This window comes from Rosa chinensis, chromosome 6 (assembly GCF_002994745.2).
Source record: "Rosa chinensis cultivar Old Blush chromosome 6, RchiOBHm-V2, whole genome shotgun sequence".
Classification (NCBI taxonomy): domain Eukaryota; kingdom Viridiplantae; phylum Streptophyta; class Magnoliopsida; order Rosales; family Rosaceae; genus Rosa; species Rosa chinensis.
In genome coordinates, this window is record NC_037093.1 from 48385938 (window position 1) to 48409865 (window position 23928).

At 46.0% G+C, this 23928-nt stretch overlaps 2 protein-coding genes across 2 annotated transcripts; one reads left to right on the forward strand and one right to left on the reverse strand.

Annotated features, from left to right (window-relative positions):
* Window positions 1-1114: 1114 nt before the first annotated feature.
* On the reverse strand, window positions 1115-3226 carry LOC112174775 (uncharacterized protein At4g13200, chloroplastic). Its single transcript, XM_024312585.2, has 3 exons — window positions 2923-3226; window positions 2377-2531; window positions 1115-1644 (listed from the first exon to the last, which is right to left on the reverse strand). Exons 1-3 carry the CDS (start codon window positions 3137-3139, stop codon window positions 1372-1374), a joined length of 645 nt encoding a protein of 214 aa, XP_024168353.1. The 5' UTR covers window positions 3140-3226; the 3' UTR covers window positions 1115-1371.
* A 15987-nt stretch (window positions 3227-19213) lies between these two features.
* Window positions 19214-22185, forward strand: LOC112172513 (vesicle-associated membrane protein 722). Its single transcript, XM_024309889.2, has 5 exons — window positions 19214-19610; window positions 20988-21129; window positions 21225-21345; window positions 21429-21491; window positions 21764-22185. The coding sequence occupies exons 1-5, from the start codon at window positions 19421-19423 to the stop codon at window positions 21911-21913; spliced, it is 666 nt and encodes a 221-aa protein (XP_024165657.1). The 5' UTR covers window positions 19214-19420; the 3' UTR covers window positions 21914-22185.
* Window positions 22186-23928: the final 1743 nt, after the last annotated feature.

Here is a 23928-nt window from a genome sequence, read left to right on the forward strand (position 1 = left end):
ATGCGCAACACGCCATGCCCCTAACTTTCCTAAACTCTAGGTTTCACGCAGCCACCTTCCTGGTTTTTTGGCTTCTTTGGAGGAAGAGTGAGTGCATAGGTGGTGTTTATTCATGAGAAAGGTGTTACTGATCAAACAACAGTGTTTATATTAGGCTTGATATATAGGCGTATTTTTAAGGCCAATAAAGAAATTATTTTCCTCAAGCTAATGTGAAGCAGTACTTTTGCCAAACTGCTTTTGATCATAGCCCTCTCCTTCACTGATGCATATCCGAGACCATTAATTAGGTTTGAGGCAATGTGGATGCAACAAGATAGCTTTGGGGGGTGTGATTCGAAGTATCTAATTTTCGAGTGTTCCCTTCTGTTTCGCTCAAAGCTTTGTAACTTGTAAAAGGGGTGACCTCCCGAGTCTCTCTTACTAGAGGTTATTTTGACCAAGGCTGTTATACTGTTAGTCTTCTATTCGCATATAAATGCAAACTGTGCAGCTACCTATGGCTGTAGGATTTCTCAGAATTTGAACAACTTTAAACTGAATTTTATTTTCATGGGAAGCTATGACGGATCAGTCAAGGTCCATTTGGTTAAAATAAGCAAGCAAACAGGATTACAGACACCATTTGATCCCTTATCAATCAATCCCGGAGCATCAATAATTTGTTTTAAAGAGAGAAGCCATACAGCCCTTTGGCAAAATCGATCACTATTATGAGCGATTCTCCGAGCAGGTCGATTTAGCAAGCAAAGCACCACCTCTCATGTCTCTAGCTCTTCTCGAACCAACGCCACTCAAGCTCTCTCTCTCCCTCTGTGTATTGATAGGGGCTAAGAAGGGTTTTGGTTTAATGTCTTTCTCCTCTCTCACTGTGCTTTAATAAAATTTTGCTCATCTTTTGAGCTTCTACTTGAATACAAAATTATAATAACAATAATAAATAGATAAAAATTGTTGATTAAACTTCAACTGTTTCTCCAAGTCAGAAGTTTTTCTTCTCTTCGGTATTTAGACCACACAGGTTATATTAGGTCATCAGAAGTTAGCCAGGCACCTAATGCAAAACTTCGCTGATAAATAGAAAAATGTCTTGCTCTTTGGATGCTGAATACCATTGTGAAACTTTTTGAAAGAAAATAATGGATTGTTCAATGTGAAAACAAAGGATTTCTAAGGAAGCAAATTATGTCATCTATGCACTTTAAGAGACCAAATTTATGCAATTACGCCATATATATGGAGAACCATATGCCTCCAAAGACTATAATAGCTTATTATCGAAACGATAAGTGGTGATGTACACCACAATGAAACCAACTTTACTGGCTCAAAAGTGTAAGATTTCTAAATCAACTGGTGGATGTCAATCACTCAATCATCAATTGGCACCTCTAAAGATGTATCCTCGTTGGCAGGACCCGGTTCATTCTCAGCTATTGTGGGGGTTGGCTCAGACGATGAAGGTTGACTGACAGCAGGAGTGTCAACAGTGGTGGCGGTTGTTGGAGTTATTGGCGAAACACCATTGGTGACGGTGACTGGTGTTACATTTTCTGTGGTAGATTTTGAAACAATTCCTCGTGCCTCTGCAGCCTCACGTGCTGCTTTCTCTTTAGCTTTCTTGGCTCTGTCCAGTACGTCTGCCTGTGTATAATCAGTAATGAATGAATAGGCTTCTTTAATATTCTGAGGTAAATGCACAAATGATGTATAGCAACTAATTTCCGCTATGATCAATATCACTGCCAAACAAAATCTATGACAACCAGTAAGAGAATTGTTTAACTGACAATCCAACACTATATGGTATATATGCCTTATGATATGGTCAGTCATCTGTTGCAGTGTAGAACTGTAGATCAAAGTGACTGTGAAATTGAGTGAAATCAAGTATAGAAGCAAAGGGATTTTAACTTGGTTTGCATTTAAGCTTCAGCCCCTCAAAATTGGAACATGGAAAGGTAGTTTTTGTTTTGAAGAAGCACAGCAACAAATTCATAAAGCAGAATGGTGTAAAAAGAAAATGCAAGAGTTACTGTATGGAAAGGAAAAAGAGTAGCGATTGTGAAGAGAGATTGAGAAATTAAGTAGTGCATCAAGAATAGGAACAAAGGATCTAAACTTGATTTCAGGTTTAGCATCAACCCCTCAAATTGGGATCATGATAGACGTTTCTGTTTCAAGACAAACAACAATTTAGTAATGAAAAGAAAGAGCAACACCAAATGTATGAATGTATGGAAAGGAACAAAACTAGTACTGATGTAAATTTAGGAAACAAGCTTGAAAGAAACTATCCAAAATTTATTGAAACCAACAGATGAGAGAGAGGAGTTCATGAATAATTTCAAACACAAGCAACTTTTATTTGCTCACCTGAAACTCCTCTACTTGCTTTTGTTGCTCAGCTTGCAGCCTACCAATTGTACTCAAAAACTCGCCGACACTGGACTCAATTCGCTCATTTAGCGCTTCCGCTAGAGCTCTCCCCAAGAAAAAGGCATCCAGAACACTCTTGCTATCACCCTCACCTGCAACACCACACATATACTTCCTCAATTCCCTTGCTATCTCCAATAAAAAATGACAAAGAATGAAGAAAATTCTCTTCCTTTTTCCAATCCATCCATGAAATAGACAGTATTTACAAGCCACAACCCAACTCACTCCACTTTGAAATGAAACCTACAGTTATAGCGATCCAAGACTCTAAATTTTCATTTCTCACCTCAACAAAAATACCAAAGCAACAAAATTTCCAACTTTCAATTCCAAACCAACCAATCTCAGCCATATGAACACCAAATCACAGAACAAGATTTGAACCAACTTGTTCTTGATTTCCCCAAGTTTAACAAAGAACCCAGTTCAGACAAGCCAGTTTCAAGTCAAGAAAAAGTTTGAGAACAGAGTTAACCATACCAGGTCCGGTAGTGCAGTGAACTCTGCTGCCTCTCCTCGACCCCTTTACTCCAAAAAGTCCAAAGCTTTCAAGCTTCAGATCCAAGAAGCTTAGCCTGGCAACACTGACAGAGGCGGAAGCATAGCTGTAACAGCTGGTTTTGGGTTTAGATACGAGAGATGATGATGAAGAAGAAAAAGTTTGTGGGGAAGCTGAAGCCAAAGCCCCACTAATCATTTTGAGTTGAGTTCAGGGTGCGGTCTCCGTCTCTTTCTTTTCTCTCTGTTTTCTCGCTTTTTTGCTTTGTCAAAATCTGAGACCGAATAAAAGAATCTATGGGGGTTCGGACATGGGAAGAGTAGGAAAACGTGGGTCGGGTCGAGATAGATAGGTCTGACATGCCCGACATTGGGGCCCACTGTAGAGGTGTATCAATTGTTTTCCAGGAGAGAAAGTGGTTCAAGATTTTTCCACAAATAGGCGAAACATAAAAGGAACAACACCTCTGCAGGGTGACCATCCACCTTAAAAAGGTAAGGTGGATATCATTCCATTGTTCAGGGATGTGTAAAAATCAAAGTCGTTATCACAATGAATTTGATGATCTTACTCAGAGTAAATTGTAATCTAATTATTTAGAAAATAAAAAAAATATAATACGATAGTAACTTTGAATGATTGTAACAATATAAGGATCATTTTAATGCAGAATAATGATTTTTTTTCGTGAGTTGGATTTACGATTGATCATTCTCCATCAAAATGAAGAAAAAAGAGTCCCTTCCGATTTTCATGTAAGCTGTATGTAAATTAGATTGTCCTTTATGCTAGGTCGTAGAAGGTTGAGGGCGAATTTGAGGTTTTAATAGAAATTGGTTATGTATGAGAAGGTCCAACTCTCTGAGGTTATATGTATTAGGGTTCTTCATAAAGTCTCAACTCGAATGTGGAAGAAGCGATCCTTCGCTCTCTTGCATATTTCGAAGTGGATGTATTTTTTTTTTGTCTATCGTCGTGGACTGATGCTCCAAGTGTGAGTTGTTGGAACATACTTCTGGTAGTTGCCCATGAACTGCTAGATTAGTTCATCTATAGCCATTCCTTGTAGTTCTTGATTTTGACGGCTAGAGTGTTAGGTATGTCAAACCCTACATCCGACCCTACATCCGATCTTAGTGTTTCGGTTGCACTTTTAAAAACTACCTCATAACTATTTTTCTAGCAAGGCCTTGTATTTGATTTAGTGAAAGTCTGGTATTCAAGTGGTTGTGGTAGAGAAATGAGCATTCACAAGTAGATTTTAGGCTTGTATTCCACGTTTTAGGATGTATTCTGCCTTTGGCTACTTTCGTGTCTAGTTCTCTTGGGGAGGATTTAGTGCACCGACGTGCACTTGCATCAACATAAATGAATGGTTAGATTATATTAAATACACTTTTGGGTTATTAATAAAAATATCAATTATAAATATCAAGAGTTGAGATTATCTTATAAGTGTTGGGTCATTTGTACCGTCAGTACATAAAATAATTTCCACTAGTTTGCTTAAGAATTAGGTCGAAACATTATTTTTTGATCTCCAACCTCTATTGCAAATGGTAGGTCATCGCTAGTGTACATACATGTCCATTTGCAAGCATAATTAGCTATAATGAGCCACGCTCATGGTACCACCAGGGGTACCAACGCCCACCATATGAGTGACTGGCGTAAAGACAGTTAGCCGGGTTACCGCCTGAGCCCCGGATCAACCCCAAAGCACCGCCGACGCGCCGCCACGCGCCGTGTCAAAATGGCATCAGAAGCTACTGAAACTGGGAACTGAAGCACCATCAGTCCCACATCGAAAACAAAGAGAAGATCATCCTCTTCCTCACCTATAAAAGGTTCTCTCCTCTCTCCTCATTAATGACGCATTCAATACTTACCTACTGTTACTTTGTCAACATAAATACATTGACTAACTTAGGCATCGGAGAGTTGAAGACCGCCCGGCGCGGTCTCCCTCTGACACCCATTGTATTTTATTTGACAGGTAACGGGAACCACTCACAACAAAGGTATCGATCCGCCCGCCGGATCAGCGTTAACTAAGGTCCAGCTACCGCTAGACTTTTAGACATTAACATTGGCGCCGTCTGTGGGAATCCTTGAACAGAAGGTCATCCCATCACAATTACCATGACTAACGGTAGCGGGGGAAATATCGGGGAGCAGGCAGACCAGTCCGCCGTTCCCCAACCCGCCCGCCCAGCGGTAAGCATCAACCGCGCACTATTCAACACCCCGGTCAACCCAGGCGGTGAAACAAATCCAAGCAGCAGCCGTCCCCCAGGTCAGGACCTCACCGCCTTGTATGAGCTGGCGCTGGCGGACCTCCACAAAGCAAACAGAGAGCGCGAGCAGGAACGCAAGGAGAAGGCGGAGGCCCAAAACCAAGTGGCCACGCTGATGACACGTTTCGACGAGCTAAGGCGAACGCTGGACGCAAACGCCAACCCTGCACGAAGTGAGCAGTCACACAGCACCAGACACAGCCGGCCTACCGCTGGTATAGGACCCATCGTGCAAATGCAGGTACCGCTAAGCCCACCTGAGCTGGCAGGAATGGGACCACCCCCTATCCCACAACTGCCGGAGCAGGAGGCGGAGTCATCGCTGCGCACCCACCACTCGAGGACTAGAACAAGGACTGAGGGTAATCTACCCATTCCCGGGCGGGGGTTCGCTCCGCGGAACGCCCGAGCGGGCCCCTCTGGCGACGCAACCACCCAAATTTTGGAGAGGATGCAGCAGTTAGAACGGAGATTAATCCTGGCGGAGGCAGGCACCCCGGCGCCAGCCCCAAACCCACTCTTCGCGTCCAGGCCAGGCCCATTCACCGCCACAATTTTGCAAGCCGTCAGACCAGCGTTTGCAAAGACCCCAAAAATGTCACATTATAGCGGTAAGACCGATCCCTTCGTCCACATGGACACGTTCAAGAAGGTCACCAACAACAAGGGATTTGATGACGCCACCCTGTGCCACTTGTTCAGCGAAACGCTGGATAGTGAGGCAATGAGTTGGTTTTTCGAGTGTCCGCCAGGGTCCATCGACTCATTCCACGCATTATCTCATGCTTTCCTCTCTCGATTCATCTTGTTGTCCGCCGGTCATCACAACACGAGCCAGTTGTTTGGCGTCAGACAGGGAGGGGACGAATCATTGAAGGCATTCGTCACAAGATGGCGAGCGGCAGCATCTCAGTGCCGCGATCTCGACAAAACAATGGCTTCGGCGGCTTTCAAGCAGGGACTCCTCAAGGGACCATTCCTCTATCACCTCAACTACAATCATCCAAATGCGGCGTATGATCACCTTATGAGTGAGGCGGTCATTCATGCCCAGGCAGAGTTTATCACATATGGAGAAACCCCACCGCCACCAGCAACACCAACAAAGTCATCTCAACCCTCCTCCAGCCATCAAGAGACCGCCAGCAAAGCCCCCACTGCACCGCCAGCCGACAAGAAGAGGGAGTGGCAGCAGGGCGGTTACCAAAGCAAGAGGCAGAAAGACAACCACTACAAGGGCAACCGCCAATCCCATGGGGACAATCGCAACAAGCAGACGGAATCCTCTCAGCGGTATGCAGTGTTCACCGTCCTCACAGCCTCGTACGAGGAGATTTACAATCAGTGCAAGGATCAGATACCACCGCCACCCTCACCGAGATTCCCCAAAAAGGGTAAGCCAAGAAACACCGGCATGTGGTGCAAGTACCACGAGGACAGCGGTCACAATACCAACAGTTGCAACGCTCTCAAAACAACCATTGAGACCCTATACCGTGACGGCAAGATGGATCAGTTCAAGGTGCGCCAACCGCCACCTGTGATTGCCAACATTGAGCCACTGGGCCGCATCAACACCATCGACGGCGGGGCTCCAATCACCAACATGTCTCACAGGGCAAGAAAGCGTTACGCACGCGCCAATCACCCAAAGGAAGTCTGTAACATCCGCTACGAGAGATCCACCAAACTCCCAAAGTCTGGTTGGGAGCCCATCACCTTCTCAGAGGAGGAGGAGCGCGGAGTACATCTACCCCATGACGACCCATTCCTGATCGATGCCATTCTCGACAGATGGTCAGTAGGAAGAATCTTGGTGGATAGCGGATCTGCTGTCAATGTCATATTCAGCGGTTGTTACAACAACCTTAAGCGGAACAAGAAACTACTACAAGACCATGAGCCATTGCTTAGCTTCTCCGGCGATATCACTCAGCCGCTGGGTTCTGACTACATGCGGTTAACCATCGGCTCCAGTCCATGTATGGCGGAGGTACATACCGAATTTATAATTGTGGACTATTTCAGTTCATATAACGCCATCATAGGACGGCCGGCACTCAACAAGCTCAAATGCATCATCGCCGGATACATGCTTCTCATGAAGTTCCCCACACCCAACGGCACGGGCTGTGTCAGGGGAAGTCAGCAACTGGCACGAGAATGCTACTCTACCACCATTGCGCGGTCAACCCGCCGCCACGAAATCCTAACGGTAGGAAATCAGGCACCGCCACCAGATATCTTCGAGGATCCTAGGGATGAGGAGGAGAAATACGTAAGGAAGGAACCGGTCAATCCTGAAACATCGTTGAAGGTCATCAGCATCTCTGACGAGCACCCAGAGCGGACAGTCCGCATAGGAGCTCAGCTAGACCCAGAAGTAGCCGCAGAACTCACTCAATTCCTGCGGGACAACGCCGCCGTTTTCGCATGGTCATATGCGGACATGCCAGGTATCTCTCCCGAAATCATCACACACAAACTAACCATTAAGCCATCCTTCCATCCCATCAAGCAGAGGCGAAGGGTCTTCGACGAGGAGAAATACCGCGCCATAGGAGAAGAGGTCGCCAAACTCCAGGGCATTGGATTCATCCGCCAGGTAATCTATCCCCAATGGATCTCCAACCTGGTCATGGTCAAGAAGCCTAGCGGCAAGTGGCGGATGTGTGTCGACTTCAAAAATCTCAACAAGGCGTGCCCAAAGGACAGTTTCCCTCTCCCACGCATTGATCAGCTGGTTGACGCAACCGCCGGGCATGAACTCCTCAGCATGATGGACGCTTTCTCCGGCTACAATCAGATCAAGATGCATCCCAGCGATCAGGAGTGTACCACCTTCACCACCGACAAGGGCCTCTACTGCTACAATGTTATGCCTTTCGGTCTGAAGAACGCCGGAGCAACTTATCAGCGGCTGATGAATGCTATGTTCGCTGAACATTTGGGCAAGATAATCGAGGTCTACGTGGACGACATGTTGGTCAAGAGTATAAAGGCCAGCGGACACGTGGCAAACCTCAAGATCATAGTTACCATCCTCCTGGCCTATGGCATGCGCCTCAACCCAGAAAAATGCTTCTTTGGCGTCACCGCCAGCAAATTTCTGGGTTATATCGTCAGTGAACGAGGCATCGAGGCTAACCCGGACAAGGTGCAGGCCATACTCGACCTGGCAGACCCTGAGTATAAGGTACACGTCCAATGCCTCCAAGGCAAGTTAACCGCCCTCTCTCGATTCATCTCCAGGCTCACTGACAGGTGTGCCCCATTTTTCAAACTCCTCAAAACAACTCACAAGAAAGTCATCAACTGGAACCCAGAATGTCAGGCGGCGTTTCGGGGCTTGAAGGATTATCTGGCGGCAGTCCCACTACTCTCTATCCCTGTGCAAGGAGAGACACTGTTCATATACCTAGCGGTATCGGTATCAGCGGTGAGTTGCGCCATTGTCCGGCGGGAGGGACAGGACGAGCTCCCAGTTTTCTACGCCGGCAGGGGCATGAACGGGGCAGAAACAAGGTATCCACCCTTAGAGCAGCTAGCTCTTGCACTCATCGTTGCCGCCAGGCGCCTCCGCCAGTATTTTCAAGCGCACACAATCCACGTGCTGACCAATCAACCACTGAGACAGGTGATGCAGAACCCTGAACATTCAGGGCGCCTCAGCAAGTGGGCCATCGAGCTCAGTGAATTTGACATAGACTACAAGCCAAGAACCGCCATGAAGGGTCAGGCGGTAGCGGACTTCATCGCCGAGCTCACTGAGCGTCAGCCCAGTCCCAGCACGGAGAATGAGCCCGGGACGGAAATGGTCACCGCTAAGGAGCCAGCTCCCCTACAATCAGATTGGAACCTGCATGTGGACGGCTCCGCCAGCGCCAAGGCCAGCGGCGCAGGAGTCATCCTCACAGGCCCTGGGGGGCTGAATGTGGAATACGCACTAAAATTCAACTTCAAAGCCTCCAACAACATGGCGGAATACGAAGCACTCATTGCCGGCCTACTCCTCGCCATCGATTCAGGGGCTGACAGCGTCAACATCTTCAGTGATTCCCAGTTGGTCGTTAATCAGGTCAATGACAGCTTCCAGGCCAAGGACCAACAGTTAGCGGCATACTTGGGGTACGTTAAGACACTCCTCAAGAAATTCAAATTTCATAACATCACACAAATCCCCAGGGAAAAGAACGCCAAGGCTGATTCACTGGCAAGGCTAGCAACCGCCCAGCCACATCAGAGTCCAGCGGACACAAGAGTGGAATGTCTTGACAAGCCAAGTATCACAAAAACCCTGGCGGAGATCTTCAACATTGAGGTCAATACCAGCTGGATGGACGAAGTCATTCAGTACAAGCGCAACGGCACATTGCCGGACGACAAAGTTAAGGCGCGACAACTCCAGCGGAGGGCAACCCGCTACAACATCCAGAACGGCAAGCTGTACCGCCAGGGACTCACCCATCCCAACCTCCGCTGCCTAACCCCAGAGGAGGGAAAGGTCGTTCTGGCAGCAATTCATAGTGGAGAATGCGGAAACCATTCAGGCGCCAGATCCTTAGCCAATCGCACAATGCGACAAGGCTATTTTTGGCCTACTCTCGGCGACGATGCCCGCCAGGTATCAAGATCATGCCACAAGTGCCAACAATTTGCTGACATCCCGCATGCACCGGCGGAACCACTATCGGTCATCGTCGCCCCATGGATCCACTCAACTTGGGGCCTGGATCTGATGGGAAAATTTCAAACCGCCAAGGGCCAGTTCAAGTACATCATAGTGGCTATCGACTACGACAGCAAGTGGATAGAGGCGGAACCACTAACAGCAATAACTACCGCCAAGGTAATTCACTTCCTCTGGAAGAACATCTACTGCCGTTACGGTGTCCCACACACGATAATCACCGACAATGGCACACAATTCAACAACAAGGAGCTCATCTCTTTCACCGCCAACTTGGGTACTAAGATGAGTTTTGCATCTGTCGCCCACCCCCAGACCAACGGTCAGGTCGAAGCAGCAAACAAGATAATCAAAAGGCTGCTGAAGAAAAAACTCGACAAAGCAAAGGGTCTATGGGCGGAGAAACTCCCGGAAGTTCTATGGGCCATCAGAACAACCCCAACTTCCGCAACTGGTGAAACTCCCTTCTGCATGATGTTCGGAACGGAGGCTGTCCTGCCCATTGAGGTCTCTCAACCTACCGCCAGAGTCGAGGGCTACCGCCCAGAGACCAACACTGACGGCATCAACCTGGACAAGGACCTCCTGGAGGAAAAGCGACACAGGGCCCACCTATGCAACCTGCAAAACAAGCAGCGGGTATCGCGTTTCTACAACGCCAGAGTCAAGGCCCGGAACCTCCAACTGGGGGACTGGGTAATGAAGGAAGTCATTCCACCGCCAACAAAGCTTCGCCCAACTTGGGAAGGTCCATACAAAATTGTGGAAGTCGTTAGCCCAGGCACCTTCTACTTAATGGACAAGGATGGCGTCACAACGACCCACCCTTGGAATACCGAACACCTTTGGTATTATTACAAATAGTCATGCCGCTACCCAAGAGCATCTTGACTTAGCTAAATTTTTGTTCAATATTTAGCTAAGGGAAGCTACCCAACGGGTACTACCCCTCTTTTGTAAACGCTGATCAGTCAGCTATCAATGAAACGAGGAATTATTCAAACCATTGTTACCAAGTCTAGCACTGAGGGCAACTGGCAACGCCAGGAATCGTCAGCGGACCACGTCCGCTACGTGGTGCACTTGGACCAATTTTAATTCCTTTAATGTTTCATTGCTTGGCAAAAGAAAAATCTCTACGTCAAAACTCTAGCGGTACAAACACATCATGACAAACGTCAAACTCTGAAATTTCATTTCAGGGCTGGGACTCCCCACCCAAAATAGTTCATTATTACAGTGTAAAAAAAAAAACCTATGGAAGTCTCAGCTAGCTTCAGCGGTTGTCTTCGGCTTCTCCGGCTTCAACTGGCGGCGGCACGACCGATCGGCTCGCCTGATCGGACCCTCGAGCTGTCGGACTGGGAGTCTCCATTGTACCATCTGCCCGGGTGTGTGCCTCCAGAAAGCCGGCACGTGACACCTCCGACGGGGTCTGCTGGGGAGTCTGCTGGGACCTTTCCGGCGGATGGGAGCCACTTTCCCCGCTGCCCGAATGAGTACCTGCCGCAGTGGGAGGCACGACTTCTGTCTCCGGCGGGACACCCTCGACCACCGGCACGTCGGGCTGTGACGCCTTTACAAAGTCAATGGCGCCCTTCCGCTTCAACATGTCTATATTGGCCCGGGCCCCAGACTTCGCCGCTTCGGTCAATGTCTTTTTATACTCCGCCGACATCTTGAACGCTTCAACGGCGGCGGCTGCAGAAGAACTCTGTTCATTTTTCAGGCGGTTGACCTCCCCGTCCAGCCGCTGCATCTCACCCAGTCTGGCGGCAGACTCCCGCTGCACAATAATGAGCTTCTTATCTTTAGCGGCTATCCGCTCCTGCAGCAATGCGATCTCTTGCTCCAACTGGGAGACGCGTTCATTCCTCTCCAGGTCCCGCCTTATGGCCGCATTAAGCTTGCCGCGGGCGTCCGCATAGTCACACTCCGCCTTGGCCAGCCCCCGCTCGGCCTCCGCCAATCTCTCCTTGGCCTCCGCCAGCTCCCTCTGGAGACCTCCGATCTCTCCCCTGAGCTCTTCCTCAATCCGGGGCTGCTTAGACGCCGCCTCGAACATATCATGTAACCCCGCAGATATTTGACCAAACGCCGAGCTGAAGGGCGATTGGTCAATTGCCGTCGGGCGCGATATGCCCGCCAGACCCCCGAACCCCAGCCGCTCGCACAGATGGAAAAGGAATGCCCGCTCCCCTTCTGTCATGAATGGCGCATACTCGGCAAAGGAGTCCAGATCACTGACGGCTGCTGCCTCTCCCTCCGCCACTGCACCCTTCGACGCAGCTTGTCGAGCCTTCTTTTGTTGGCGGACTCCGATCACCACCTCTTCTTCCTCTTCCTCGACGGGGGAGTCAGGCTGCCGGCGTTTTTTCTCCAACGCCCGTTGTGTCCCAGCAGCGGTCCTCGTCACCCGCACCGGCGGCTCACCCCGGGACTCGGTGGCAGTCTCCGTCGGCTGCACCGTCTTCTTTTGAGGACCGCGCCGGGTGGTAGGCATCCGCTCCCGCGGCCTTGTGCCAACAATCCCCTCTCCCCGCCACCCACTTGGGTGTCCGCCTGCACTACCGGCAGGCCATCCTCACCCAGATGGGAGTGGTGCGGCATCGGCAGCTCCACCGCAACCTCAGACTGGCTCAGCACCAGCGTCTCCGGGTTCACCACCGTCTGAGGGGCTGTCCGGATCACTAAGAAAAACACAAACACCCGTCAGTCCGGATCACTAACAAAAAAAAAAAAAAAAAATAGGTGTGGCGGAATGGCTCTCACCAATAGAGCGAGTTAGCCCCAGGTCGACCAGCAATTCCCAACCGGTCAGAAGACGGAAGTCAAGCAAATTGCGGTTCCGCCAGCAGCCGCGGATCCTCGCCACGCGACACTCCTCTTCGCGCGTCAGAATGTACCTTAGTCCCGCTGCACAAACACAATAATCATTAGCAAAAACCGCAGGTTTGCAAAAGTTTGAAACCGCCAGTTAGTTTTAGCGGAAACCAGTTGCCAACCTCGGATGGGCTGGAATTCCGACTTAGTCTTAAACGTCGGCCCCTCCACATTCGACCTAGTGTGGTACTCCCAGCCATCTGTGGCGACGCAGAAGGTCCCCCGCCAGTAGGACATTGAGTCCCTTAGATTCTCAATCAACTTGGGCGCTCCCTGGCGGCGGCTCAGGTTCACGCACCCTCTGCAACCTCGGCGCTTCACATACACTAGCTCGTAGAAGTGAAGCACTTCCGCCACGGTAGGCCCCTCGCACCCCGACAAGTGCCACAAGGAGTTCATCGCCAACATCAACCGCCACATGTTGGGACAGATCTGCCCAAAGGCAAGGCCAAACTCGCACACAAGAATTTGGAGATTGGGCACTAGCGGGAATGTCACTCCTTGGCGGAATATGGCCTCGTGCACGGCAGCACATCCCGCTGGGAGCATCGAGGCCTTCTCATCCGCTGTCGGGGGGCGCAGCTTCACCGAGCCCGGCAACCGGAACGTCCGCTTCATCCGGTTAACAGCGGCGGCATCCATCCGCCCACCTGCCTCGTCGACGGCGGTGCCATCTGAGAGGTACCACGCCGACTCGACGTTTTGGCCCGGCGCTTCCCCTTCGCCAGCGGAGCCGCTGGCAGCACTATTGCTCGCCAAGCGCTCGTCGCGCCTAGCAACCTCACCCGCCCTAGAGCTCTCTGGACGCGAACCACGATCCATAGCTATTTCCCAGGGGATGGTCCGAAGTGGCTTAACTTCAAGCGGTTCTGGCAGTGAGGTTCCTGCATGGGCAGACGGACGCAACGAGTCAATAAAGGTCATATCCGCCACGCTGAACGACACGTCAGACCCGGAATCCTCACTGCTCGAAATATCTATGACGTTGGCCATCCCAAACCCTAAAACCCACATCAGTTAGCACAAATACAGATCTAACCTACTCTCACATCAGATATAGCTAAAGATGCCAAGAACAACTACCCACAAAAATACCAAAACAAAAACAACCGCACGCTCAACCCAGATTAGACCGTCTAGCAAAACCCAAAACCCCAACTTTCTGTCAAACACCATAACCTCCCTCAAATCTCTCCCTACACCCTCCGAGAACAACACAGAAGCAATATCATACCATTAACAGAAATACCAAAACCCAGAAACCACCATTGCAGATTCAATGAAACAGGAAGAGGATCCGAAATACCAACCTCACGTCGAAGACTTTGGAGTGCAGCTCGTCTTCACTAACAGATTTCGTCCTCTCCAGCCCGACTACTCCACGCAAACCCGGGGATCTCCTTCGCAATTCGCAGGCGAACAAGGCTCGAAGCAGGCAACTCAGATTTGAAGATTTTCCAGAAATGTCGAAACTCGCTCAGTTCCCCCCTTTTTTATGTCAACATCAAATAATCCTGAGCCGTCCGCTACAAAACTACATCACGTACCAACCGTACACGTGTCCCACGTCTTCATTAACTCCCTGGATTAGCCGAGGCGTCGCCTCGGTTACGAAATCCATCATTACTCGCATTAATGACGAGGAGACGGCTAGGCTTAGGAGACAAGCCTCCAGACGCTAACCCTCTCAGAGTTAGCCACGTGTCAACCGTCATCATTCTTTGGCTTCCAAGGGAAGTCACCACCTGACAAGTAAACCCCCAACCATGGCAAGTCTCCGCTGAGCGAAACCCCGCCAGCGGATCCTCACTTGCATCTCCCAAGTGACGGAGTCTCCGCTGAGCGAAACCCCGCCAGCGGATCCTCACTTGTCATCTTCCAAGTGACGGAGTCTCCGCTGAGCGAAACCCCGCCAGCGGATCCTCACTTGCATCTCCCAAGTGACGGAGTCTCCGCTGAGCGAAACCCCGCCAGCGGATCCTCACTTGCATCTCCCAAGTGACGGAGTCTCCGCTGAGCGAAACCCCGCCAGCGGATCCTCACTTGCATCTCCCAAGTGACGGAGTCTCCGCTGAGCGAAACCCCGCCAGCGGATCCTCACTTGTCATCTTCCAAGTGACGGAGTCTCCGCTGAGCGAAACCCCGCCAGCGGATCCTCACTTGCATCTCCCAAGTGACGGAGTCTCCGCTGAGCGAAACCCCGCCAGCGGATCCTCACTTGCATCTCCCAAGTGACGGAGTCTCCGCTGAGCGAAACCCCGCCAGCGGATCCTCACTTGCATCTCCCAAGTGACGGAGTCTCCGCTGAGCGAAACCCCGCCAGCGGATCCTCACTTGTCATCTTCCAAGTGACGGAGTCTCCGCTGAGCGAAACCCCGCCGGCGGAGCTTCTCTCCTCATTTGGTAAACGGGGCGTCCTCCGCTACACAGCGCACCGCTGGCTGACCCCATTTCTCATCTGACAAGCTGCGTACTTTATTCAGCGCAACACCGCTCAATAAAATACCAAGCACGTCTACTTGACACTGCTTCCTGCTACATCTAGCGGGGGGACTTCCGCCAGCGGCGGATCCCGAGGCCACGCCTCTCTGACAACGCCGCCACGCGGGGTTACGGTCAGAATGTCCCTACGGGACACGGGGACTAGTCAACAGTCTACGACAGCCCTGATCAGGTACGTTGACCCCCGTCACCTGGGTGCTAAGATTGGGCTCGCAACCCAACACCCTCTGCTCCGTGCAGCGCTGCTCCGTGCAGCTCCCCCTCAACAAACAATAACAACGACCATCCGGAGGTCCATCTTAGCCGGGGAGTGGGGGACTCCCTGGGGGGCCTAGCAGGGGCCCACCCGAAAGGGCACAAAGCGTTTGCTCAGTAAATCCATGGTTGACAACGCACTGACGCTAATTATGCTTCTGCAAAGTCTAGCGGGAGAAACGCTTCAAACCGCCGATCAACTCCCCAACCAAGATTGCCCTCCTTGACTGGGGATTTGGGGGACTTGTACATACATGTCCATTTGCAAGCATAATTAGCTATAATGAGCCACGCTCATGGTACCACCAGGGGTACCAACGCCCACCATATGAGTGACTGGCGTAAAGACAGTTAGCCGGGTTACCGCCTGAGCCCCGGATCAACCCCAAAGCACCGCCGACGCGCCGCCACGCGCCGTGTCAAAATGGCATCAGAAGCTACTGAAACTGGGAACTGAAGCACCATCAGTCCCACATCGAAAACAAAGAGAAGATCATCCTCTTCCTCACCTATAAAAGGTTCTCTCCTCTCTCCTCATTAATGACGCATTCAATACTTACCTACTGTTACTTTGTCAACATAAATACATTGACTAACTTAGGCATCGGAGAGTTGAAGACCGCCCGGCGCGGTCTCCCTTTGACACCCATTGTATTTTATTTGACAGGTAACGGGAACCACTCACAACAAAGGTATCGATCCGCCCGCCGGATCAGCGTTAACTAAGGTCCAGCTACCGCTAGACTTTTAGACATTAACAGCTAGTATGCATCCGCCAAGGAGCCGGGTTTCTCCAATGTGAAGTTGTTGTGTACTAGGTTGACCCAAAACATTGAATTTGGTGAGAGTACATGTTTCACCGTAAGCCTTAGCTCGATTTATGATGCTTGGGGACAATGAATCCAAAGTAATGATGGAACTGAGGGGGCGTTTACTAAACTTGAATGAGCTTGAGAATAAATCGGAGAGAAAAAAAATGGGAGAGATAAGGAGAATAAAAATCACTACCAACAAGAGAAATCATTCTAAATTTTGGTGTGGATCCCATACAAATTTGATTCATCCTCATTATTAGTAAACACAAGATTATAGGAGAATGAGAATGACTCCTCCTGGTTTCATTCCCATCACTTGTTAGTAAGCGACCCTGAAACCATTGCCCTATTATCCCTAAGATGATAATTTATTGATGTGGTTTAAGAAAAGAAGATGTGAAGGTTGGTTATGAAAAACCCTTGCCCCAAGTCCTAAAGTTTCCAATTTAGCATTTGCTAAAGGCTTTCTTGATCATGCATTGATGTCTCGTACCATCATTACATGCTTTGGAGAGAGCTTTTTTTTTTTAATCACTTTAATGATGTTGTTGCTCTTGATTGAGGTGTCATTTAATTTTTTCGTTTTGCTTTTCAAATAAGCGAGCTTACAATGTAATCAAATGGTATTGGGCGCGCATTTGGTAATTGTTGTTATATTATTTTTTTTCTAAAATAACCTTTTACATTTCTTATCTTAAAATAAAAATAAAAATAAAAATAAACCATGGTGCTTTGAGTTTATTTAACTTATTATCATCATCATCATCCATGTATTTCATTCATCTAGGTTTGCCTCTAAATTTTGCTTGAAGCTAAAGACATACGGTGGTAAAAGATGTAGTGCATTCTATTATTTTCATTCATAGCAGCCTCAAGTTGAAGTGATTGCCAACTCTGACCCCGAATTCGCACCAGTGACTGCCATGCACAACGCCCCAAATTAACATTCATCTAACTGCAGGAAACAATAAAAGCCTCTCACTGTACCCCCCCCCCCCCCCCCCCCCCCCCCCAACCATTTGGAGCAGCAGCCTCAATTGTAAGTACTTGCAACAAGTCTCATCATCAATGAAACTTCTGTTCTTTATGAGGGTACTGGGCAAGCAAAGCACCCCATGTTTTGCATATCTTGCTCATCAATTCATCATGAATCACCAAACCTTCCCCCAAGAATAGTAATACGTCGAAATACGCGCGAGGGAATCATGAGCATGAAAGTGGCTATAAACTCTTACATCTCAGATTCAAACTTTCATAACAGTTAATCATAACACGGGTGACTTGGAATTTGGATTGATCAAAGTCTTACCCCAATGAAGAAGAAGTCTGTTACCCTAGACAATAAATCTTTTCCAACAACCGGCAATGTAGAAAAATAGAAACAAAAAGGATACCCTTGCGGAAATTCCGATTCATTGACAATGATCTATGCTATTTAATTTTATTTTAGTAGTTGCAATTGGTCGATTGCTCACGCAACATTAGATTAGCCAGTCAATTTCTAGCATGTTTTAAATAAAACGAACAATACTAGTTTTTGTTTAGTATAAAACTTTAAATATGATAGAGGCCGGGGACAAATTATTTCTTAGGTGCATCTTGGTTGGATAAATTTTTGAATCTTGAGGATCATGCTGGGAAACCACTCTGGCGCCAGTTAACTCTTAAAATATTATATGTGTACTTTTCACACAAACAAAGCTAGACCATGATAATTGTTGAGCCACACTTCCTTGCTTTCATAGGTTTAGGCATGATTATCTACTTATCCCATTTAGTTCGTAATAAAAAAATAAATTTATATTGTTCAATAACACTTGCATCATGTTTTATGTGGCAGTTGATATAACACAATCATATCGTTTGATAAAATTGTCGGATATAAACTTTGTGCTACATCAGTTGCTACATGTGAAAGGAAATGCAAAAATTATATCTTCACAATAATTTACAGGACAATAGATAAGATTGCAAATAACACAAAGAGAAAGAGAATCAAATTACGATTATGATTTCAGAGAAATGTTGTAGAGAGGAATTATCTTAGAGATATTCTGGAGTTACATAGTTTATTAATTTTACATTCAATTTTTGTAATTTGTCCTATTTACATAGGTGTTGGTGAATTGTGACATACTAGTTTGTTGACCTAATTAACATTGAGAAAATCAAAGTTTTGAATCTCAATTAAAAAAGGCAAAGACCCTTGAATTTGTGACTGACCCGAAGAAGAAAAAAAATCACACATTCCATTAGCAAAGGCATCCCGGATACGAGCTCAGTGGGTATAAGCTTTCTCAATTAAGAATCTAAGTTCCGACATTGCACACTTATAAAACACAACTATGTGACAACTACAGCTATAAAATAAAAACTATCATTATTGAATAAGAAAGTCTTTAGTGAGGCTGTCGTGACATATAACTTGCCAAATATACCTAAATCAAACTAGCACACATTTGATCGATAATGAAACAAACGTGTTATTGTTAGCAGTAGAATCCAGAACCTCATCGACGGAAAGAAGATCGGAACATCAGTAGTGTTTCCAAAAAACTTATCCTTTGGGTAAATAATTTTCAACGCGGCCGAACAAAAATAAGTTTTCAACGCTTTTAACCAAAAACTCGGGCGGCGCTTTTGAATCAGTTTTCCCGTTTCCACTTTCTAGACTCTGCGCGTCTCCTTGACTATTGCTTTGAAACAATTTCAAAAATTTCAAATTGGGACCACAAAACCCAAAGCCAGCGTGGCATTTCCGTTATTTCCACGAAGCTCGAGGGCACCTTTAATACCCCAAAACAAAGACCATCTTCGCTACCTAGCTTCCCATCTAAGCAAAAAAAAGAAAGGAAAAAAAAAGAAAGAAGGAGCTAAACCCAACAACACCCCCATTTCCTCTCTCTCTCTCTCTCTCTCTCACAATCACCAAACCCCTCCGCCTCCTCCTTCTCCGCCCCTCTGTGAAACTCGAAAGCTCCACCGTCTCGTCTCTTCTCTCTCCTAGGGTTAGGGCTTTCGCGGCAATCGGAATCCGATGGGGCAGCAGTCGTTGATCTACAGCTTCGTGGCGCGTGGGACGGTGATTCTCGCCGAGTTCACCGAATTCACCGGCAACTTCACCAGCATAGCTGCTCAGTGCCTCCAGAAGCTTCCCGCCACTAACAACAAGTTCACCTACAACTGCGACGGCCACACCTTCAACTACCTCGTCGATAATGGCTTCAGTAATTCCCTCTCTCTCCCTCTCCGATCTCCTATTCGTACCTTTCGCTACTGCTTTGCTCCGATCCACGACTCGATCGTGTTCTTTGATTTGGTCTTTTGATTGATTTGAATTGTCAAAGTCGTTTCTCTGCTGAGTCTCTGCTATTTTTTTATGAAGTCGTTGAATTTTTTTTTTTTCGATTGGTTTCGTGTGCGATTTTGTGGTGGTGTAGCTGTAAAAACGTTTGATTATTCTTTCTCATTGAAGAAATTTGTGTTTGGTGGATTTTATTGATTAAATGTGTAAGTATTGTAAGTTTACTAAATTTAGCTGAAGTTTTCACAATTGAAATAAGTGAAATAAAGATAAACTTCATAATCGGTTAGCTGTATTTATAATTAGTTTTTCGTTTGATCCGAGTCAGTGACTTGAATCCTCATAAGACAAGAAAATGAATGATATATTGAATTTAGGTAAAGCGTTAGATTTCATGATGATTAGCTGGAGTGGGTTTTGATTTTCTTATTGCAGTTTGTCAAACCTATGCTATCCAATTTTAGGTTCCTCATAGATTGCTTGAAAAATTTTCCTGCAGCCAAATGAACATAGTTTCTATTATGTTTGTCACAGCTAGTGATACTTGTGCATTTCAGTGGCTTGAGAATCTTGTGCTGTTTGTTTTCTGTTCAATTATAAGGTACTTAAAGTTCCTTATATTCATTGCTTCCATATTAAGGTTTAAGAATTGTGCAAGGGTAAACTAATGTTTTTCATGGTCTTAGACACTAAATTAATTGAACTGAGGTTTATTTACGAGCATTTATATGATTATTGCAGCTGGTTGTGAAATTAACGTTTCACAATTTCATATGCAAACCAGAGATACTTTTTCCTTTTTTGATTTAGTCCTATGTAACTCGCATCTATAGTGTTGTCGCTAGTTGCTTTCTTGTCACCAAATTGGTCAAAAGGGTGACAGCACTGATTATTCATTTTAAAGCAGTCGATAAAAGATTGTGTCATTTTAAGGAGCCTGTGAAATTGAGATGTAATGATAGAGTACTGAGAATAGCGGTTATTGACTAAACTTGTTTCTGAAGTCGTCGTCTGATGCATGGCCTTGAACCTTACTTTTATGAAGTGCAAATTTTAAAGAAAAGGACTACCTAAAGCTACTAGTTATAGATAGTTTCAGCTTATTGACCACAAAAACAAGAAGACAATTTCCTGTTGGGTAATTATTTGTGATGATATGTGGTATTTATAATGTAAGAAATTGATCACTGTAAATGCATGATTAGGTAATAGGATCTCTTTATTGTTTTGCTCACTGCTTTGATCTTTACTACATTTAGTGTGTATGAGTTGAACTAACTTCAGCCTTTGAATGCCACAGCGTACTGTGTAGTTGCAGTTGAGGCTCTTGGTCGACAAGTTCCTATTGCCTTCCTTGAGCGAATCAAGGAGGATTTTACCAATAGATATGGTGGAGGAAAAGCTGCAACGGCAGTTGCAAATAGTCTGAACAAGGAATTTGGGTAGGAGTTGTTTTATCTTTTCATTCTTCAAATGGAATGTGCCTTTCCTTTGCTATTAAGTTTTCTAATGCACAATGTTGGTGGCAATTATGTAGGCCCAAGCTGAAGGAGCATATGCAATATTGTGTGGATCACCCCGAGGAGATCAGCAAACTTGCTAAAGTGAAAGCTCAGGTCTCGGAAGTGAAAGGAGTTATGATGGAAAATATTGAGAAGGTAAGGCTTTGATATCTCTTTCCATGTGATCAAGTTGGTGGTGTAATGTCTGTCGACATGTGATTGATGGTTTTCCCTTGCAGGTTCTTGATCGTGGGGAAAAGATAGAACTTCTGGTAGACAAAACAGAGAACCTTCGCTCACAGGTCAGGAATTGATATTGTTGCTTATTTTGGCTGAAAGTTGAGTTATTTTATTGTACAGTCTAATGGTATAAATAGAGCAATGCTCTGAATCTAAATTGGAATCGAGTAGTACACATTTAGACTTCTCAAATGTGTATAATTTATGGTAGTGTAATATGTCAGATGTCAATAGCCAATTCAATTACGTATAATCAGCTGAACCTTTTCTATGGTATTTGTGATCCTAATTATTCTATCATTGCTGTATTGCTGACTGTGATGGTGTGATGCAGGCACAAGATTTCAGGCAGCAGGGAACCCAGATGAGGAGGAAGATGTGGTTGCAGAACATGAAGATCAAGCTGATAGTTTTGGGAATCTTAATCGCCTTGATTCTCATCATTGTTCTATCTGTTTGCAAAGGTTTCAACTGTGGTGGATGAATCTGTAGACTCTTTTGAGGAATTTGGTGGAGTTTCTACTGCTGTTATCTACAGCGCCGGTCTACATCTTATTATTTTTGGTTACACACTCCACCTTCTGGCATAATTCCTATATTGAAAGACAAGCTTGTATAGTTTGTATCCGTGAATTCTTTTCTATATTAGTCTCTTGGATGTGTGAATGGTTTTTGATTCCCTTTGTTCCATTGAACTTGCGTTGTAGCAGAGAGAAATGGCAAATCATTATGATTGGTTTCAGATTTGTTATTCAACCATAGCCAGGTGGATCATAGGAAGTTTCAGTTGCATCTTTTGTGCTTTCTAAAACCCCAAAAACAGGTGTAAGTCACGAAACGGGGGTTTCTCAACTCCTAAACAAAATTTCCTGTATGCATTTATGCCAAAACCAAAAGGTACATCGATGAAAAGTCATGAAAATATTACGACTTGTGTTCTTATTCGTCAACGATCAAAATAGGTCACTTGTTCATTCCGGGTAAAAAGTCTAAAGCAGAATAGTGGAAGTTGTTCCATTCTCACCATATTCATCTCTTGGATGAACAAGTCTCTTGTTTCTTCTTGTCTAATATGTCATCATCTCGTATAATCTTGATTGTTTTTCAAAGAGAAATTTCTCCAAGTGAACAAGCTAAAAACTCCTTGATCTTGACAAGATAACTACGGAAAACTCGATGTGCACCATTGTATGAATTTTCCTTCAGTTGCTAGCACCAGCTCCAATACTTTTCACTTCAGTCTATTCACTCGTAGCATGCTAATGTAGAGTAAGTTGTAGACATTTGCTTACCATGACCTGCAACCCGGCACCAGAAGCATTTGTATGTGTTCTGATTTAGTTGTGAATCCAGTAGTCAACACATCAGGTGTAAATGTTGTGGCTTAAAACTATAGGAACGATGTGCTTCATAACAGCTAGAGGGACCTGGTGATTGAAGCAATGAAATATGTGGTTGGAAGCAAAAGTTCTAGGGGTTTATATGTTGAGTTTTTAGAAGAGGTACACTCTAATGTGTGTCAGGAGCAAGCATTATGCTGCTCAAGAATTAGGTGTCAACAAAAGGCTTTTAACATCTTATTACAACTTGTACGATCCAATTACCTAGTCGGAAAAGGCCTATATACCAACCAGAAACAAAGCTTTACCAATTGGACTAATCAACCGATTCAATTACTTCATTATATAGAAAATTACAAAGAAGTGTCACTTTGAGACTTATATAACTCATAAGGCCACCTAAATTGTTTTGTACACATAAGGCCATTTTAGGGCCCAAAACTATCAGCTCCCTTTTATGCTATACCTATTTTACCCTCACCTACCTAATATTTAAATTTCTGTTTCAGATTCAGTTACTCAGTCTCTCTCTCTCTACCGCGATGAAACTCTCTCTCTCTAGCAAACCGTGAAGCGCTCTCTCTCTCTCTCTAGCTCGCTCAAGAACTCTTTCTCTCTCTAGCAAACCGTGAAGCGCTCTCTCTCTCTCTCTAGCTCGCTCAGGAAGACGACGCTCTCTCTCTAGCAAACCGTGAAGCTCTCTCTCTCTCTCTCTAGCTCGCTCAGGAAGACGACGCTCTCTCTCTAGCTCCGAAACGAAGATGAAGCTCTCCCTCTAGTTCGCAACAGTCTAATCGATCATTGAGGTTTAATTCCATATCTCTGCACTCTGTTTAGCTTGATTTTTACTTCGATTTCATCACTGTAATTTCATTTTTGTTTTGATTCGATCTCAGCCTTCTCTCTCTACAATTTGTATAGCTTGATTTGTATTTCAAATTTCATCAATGCGATTTCATTTTTGTTTTGCTAAACCTAAATTGTGCGTAGCTTATAGTTTAATTAGCTGTTAAATCATGCGTAGTTGTTGTGATTTCATCACTGTATCAATGTGTTTTTGTTGAAAGTTGATTGCACAATGAAACTGTTGTGCAAGTTGATTGTTCATAGCTATCTCTGTTAACTAATGCAGGTTTTAGCTGATTTGTACAGTTAAAGT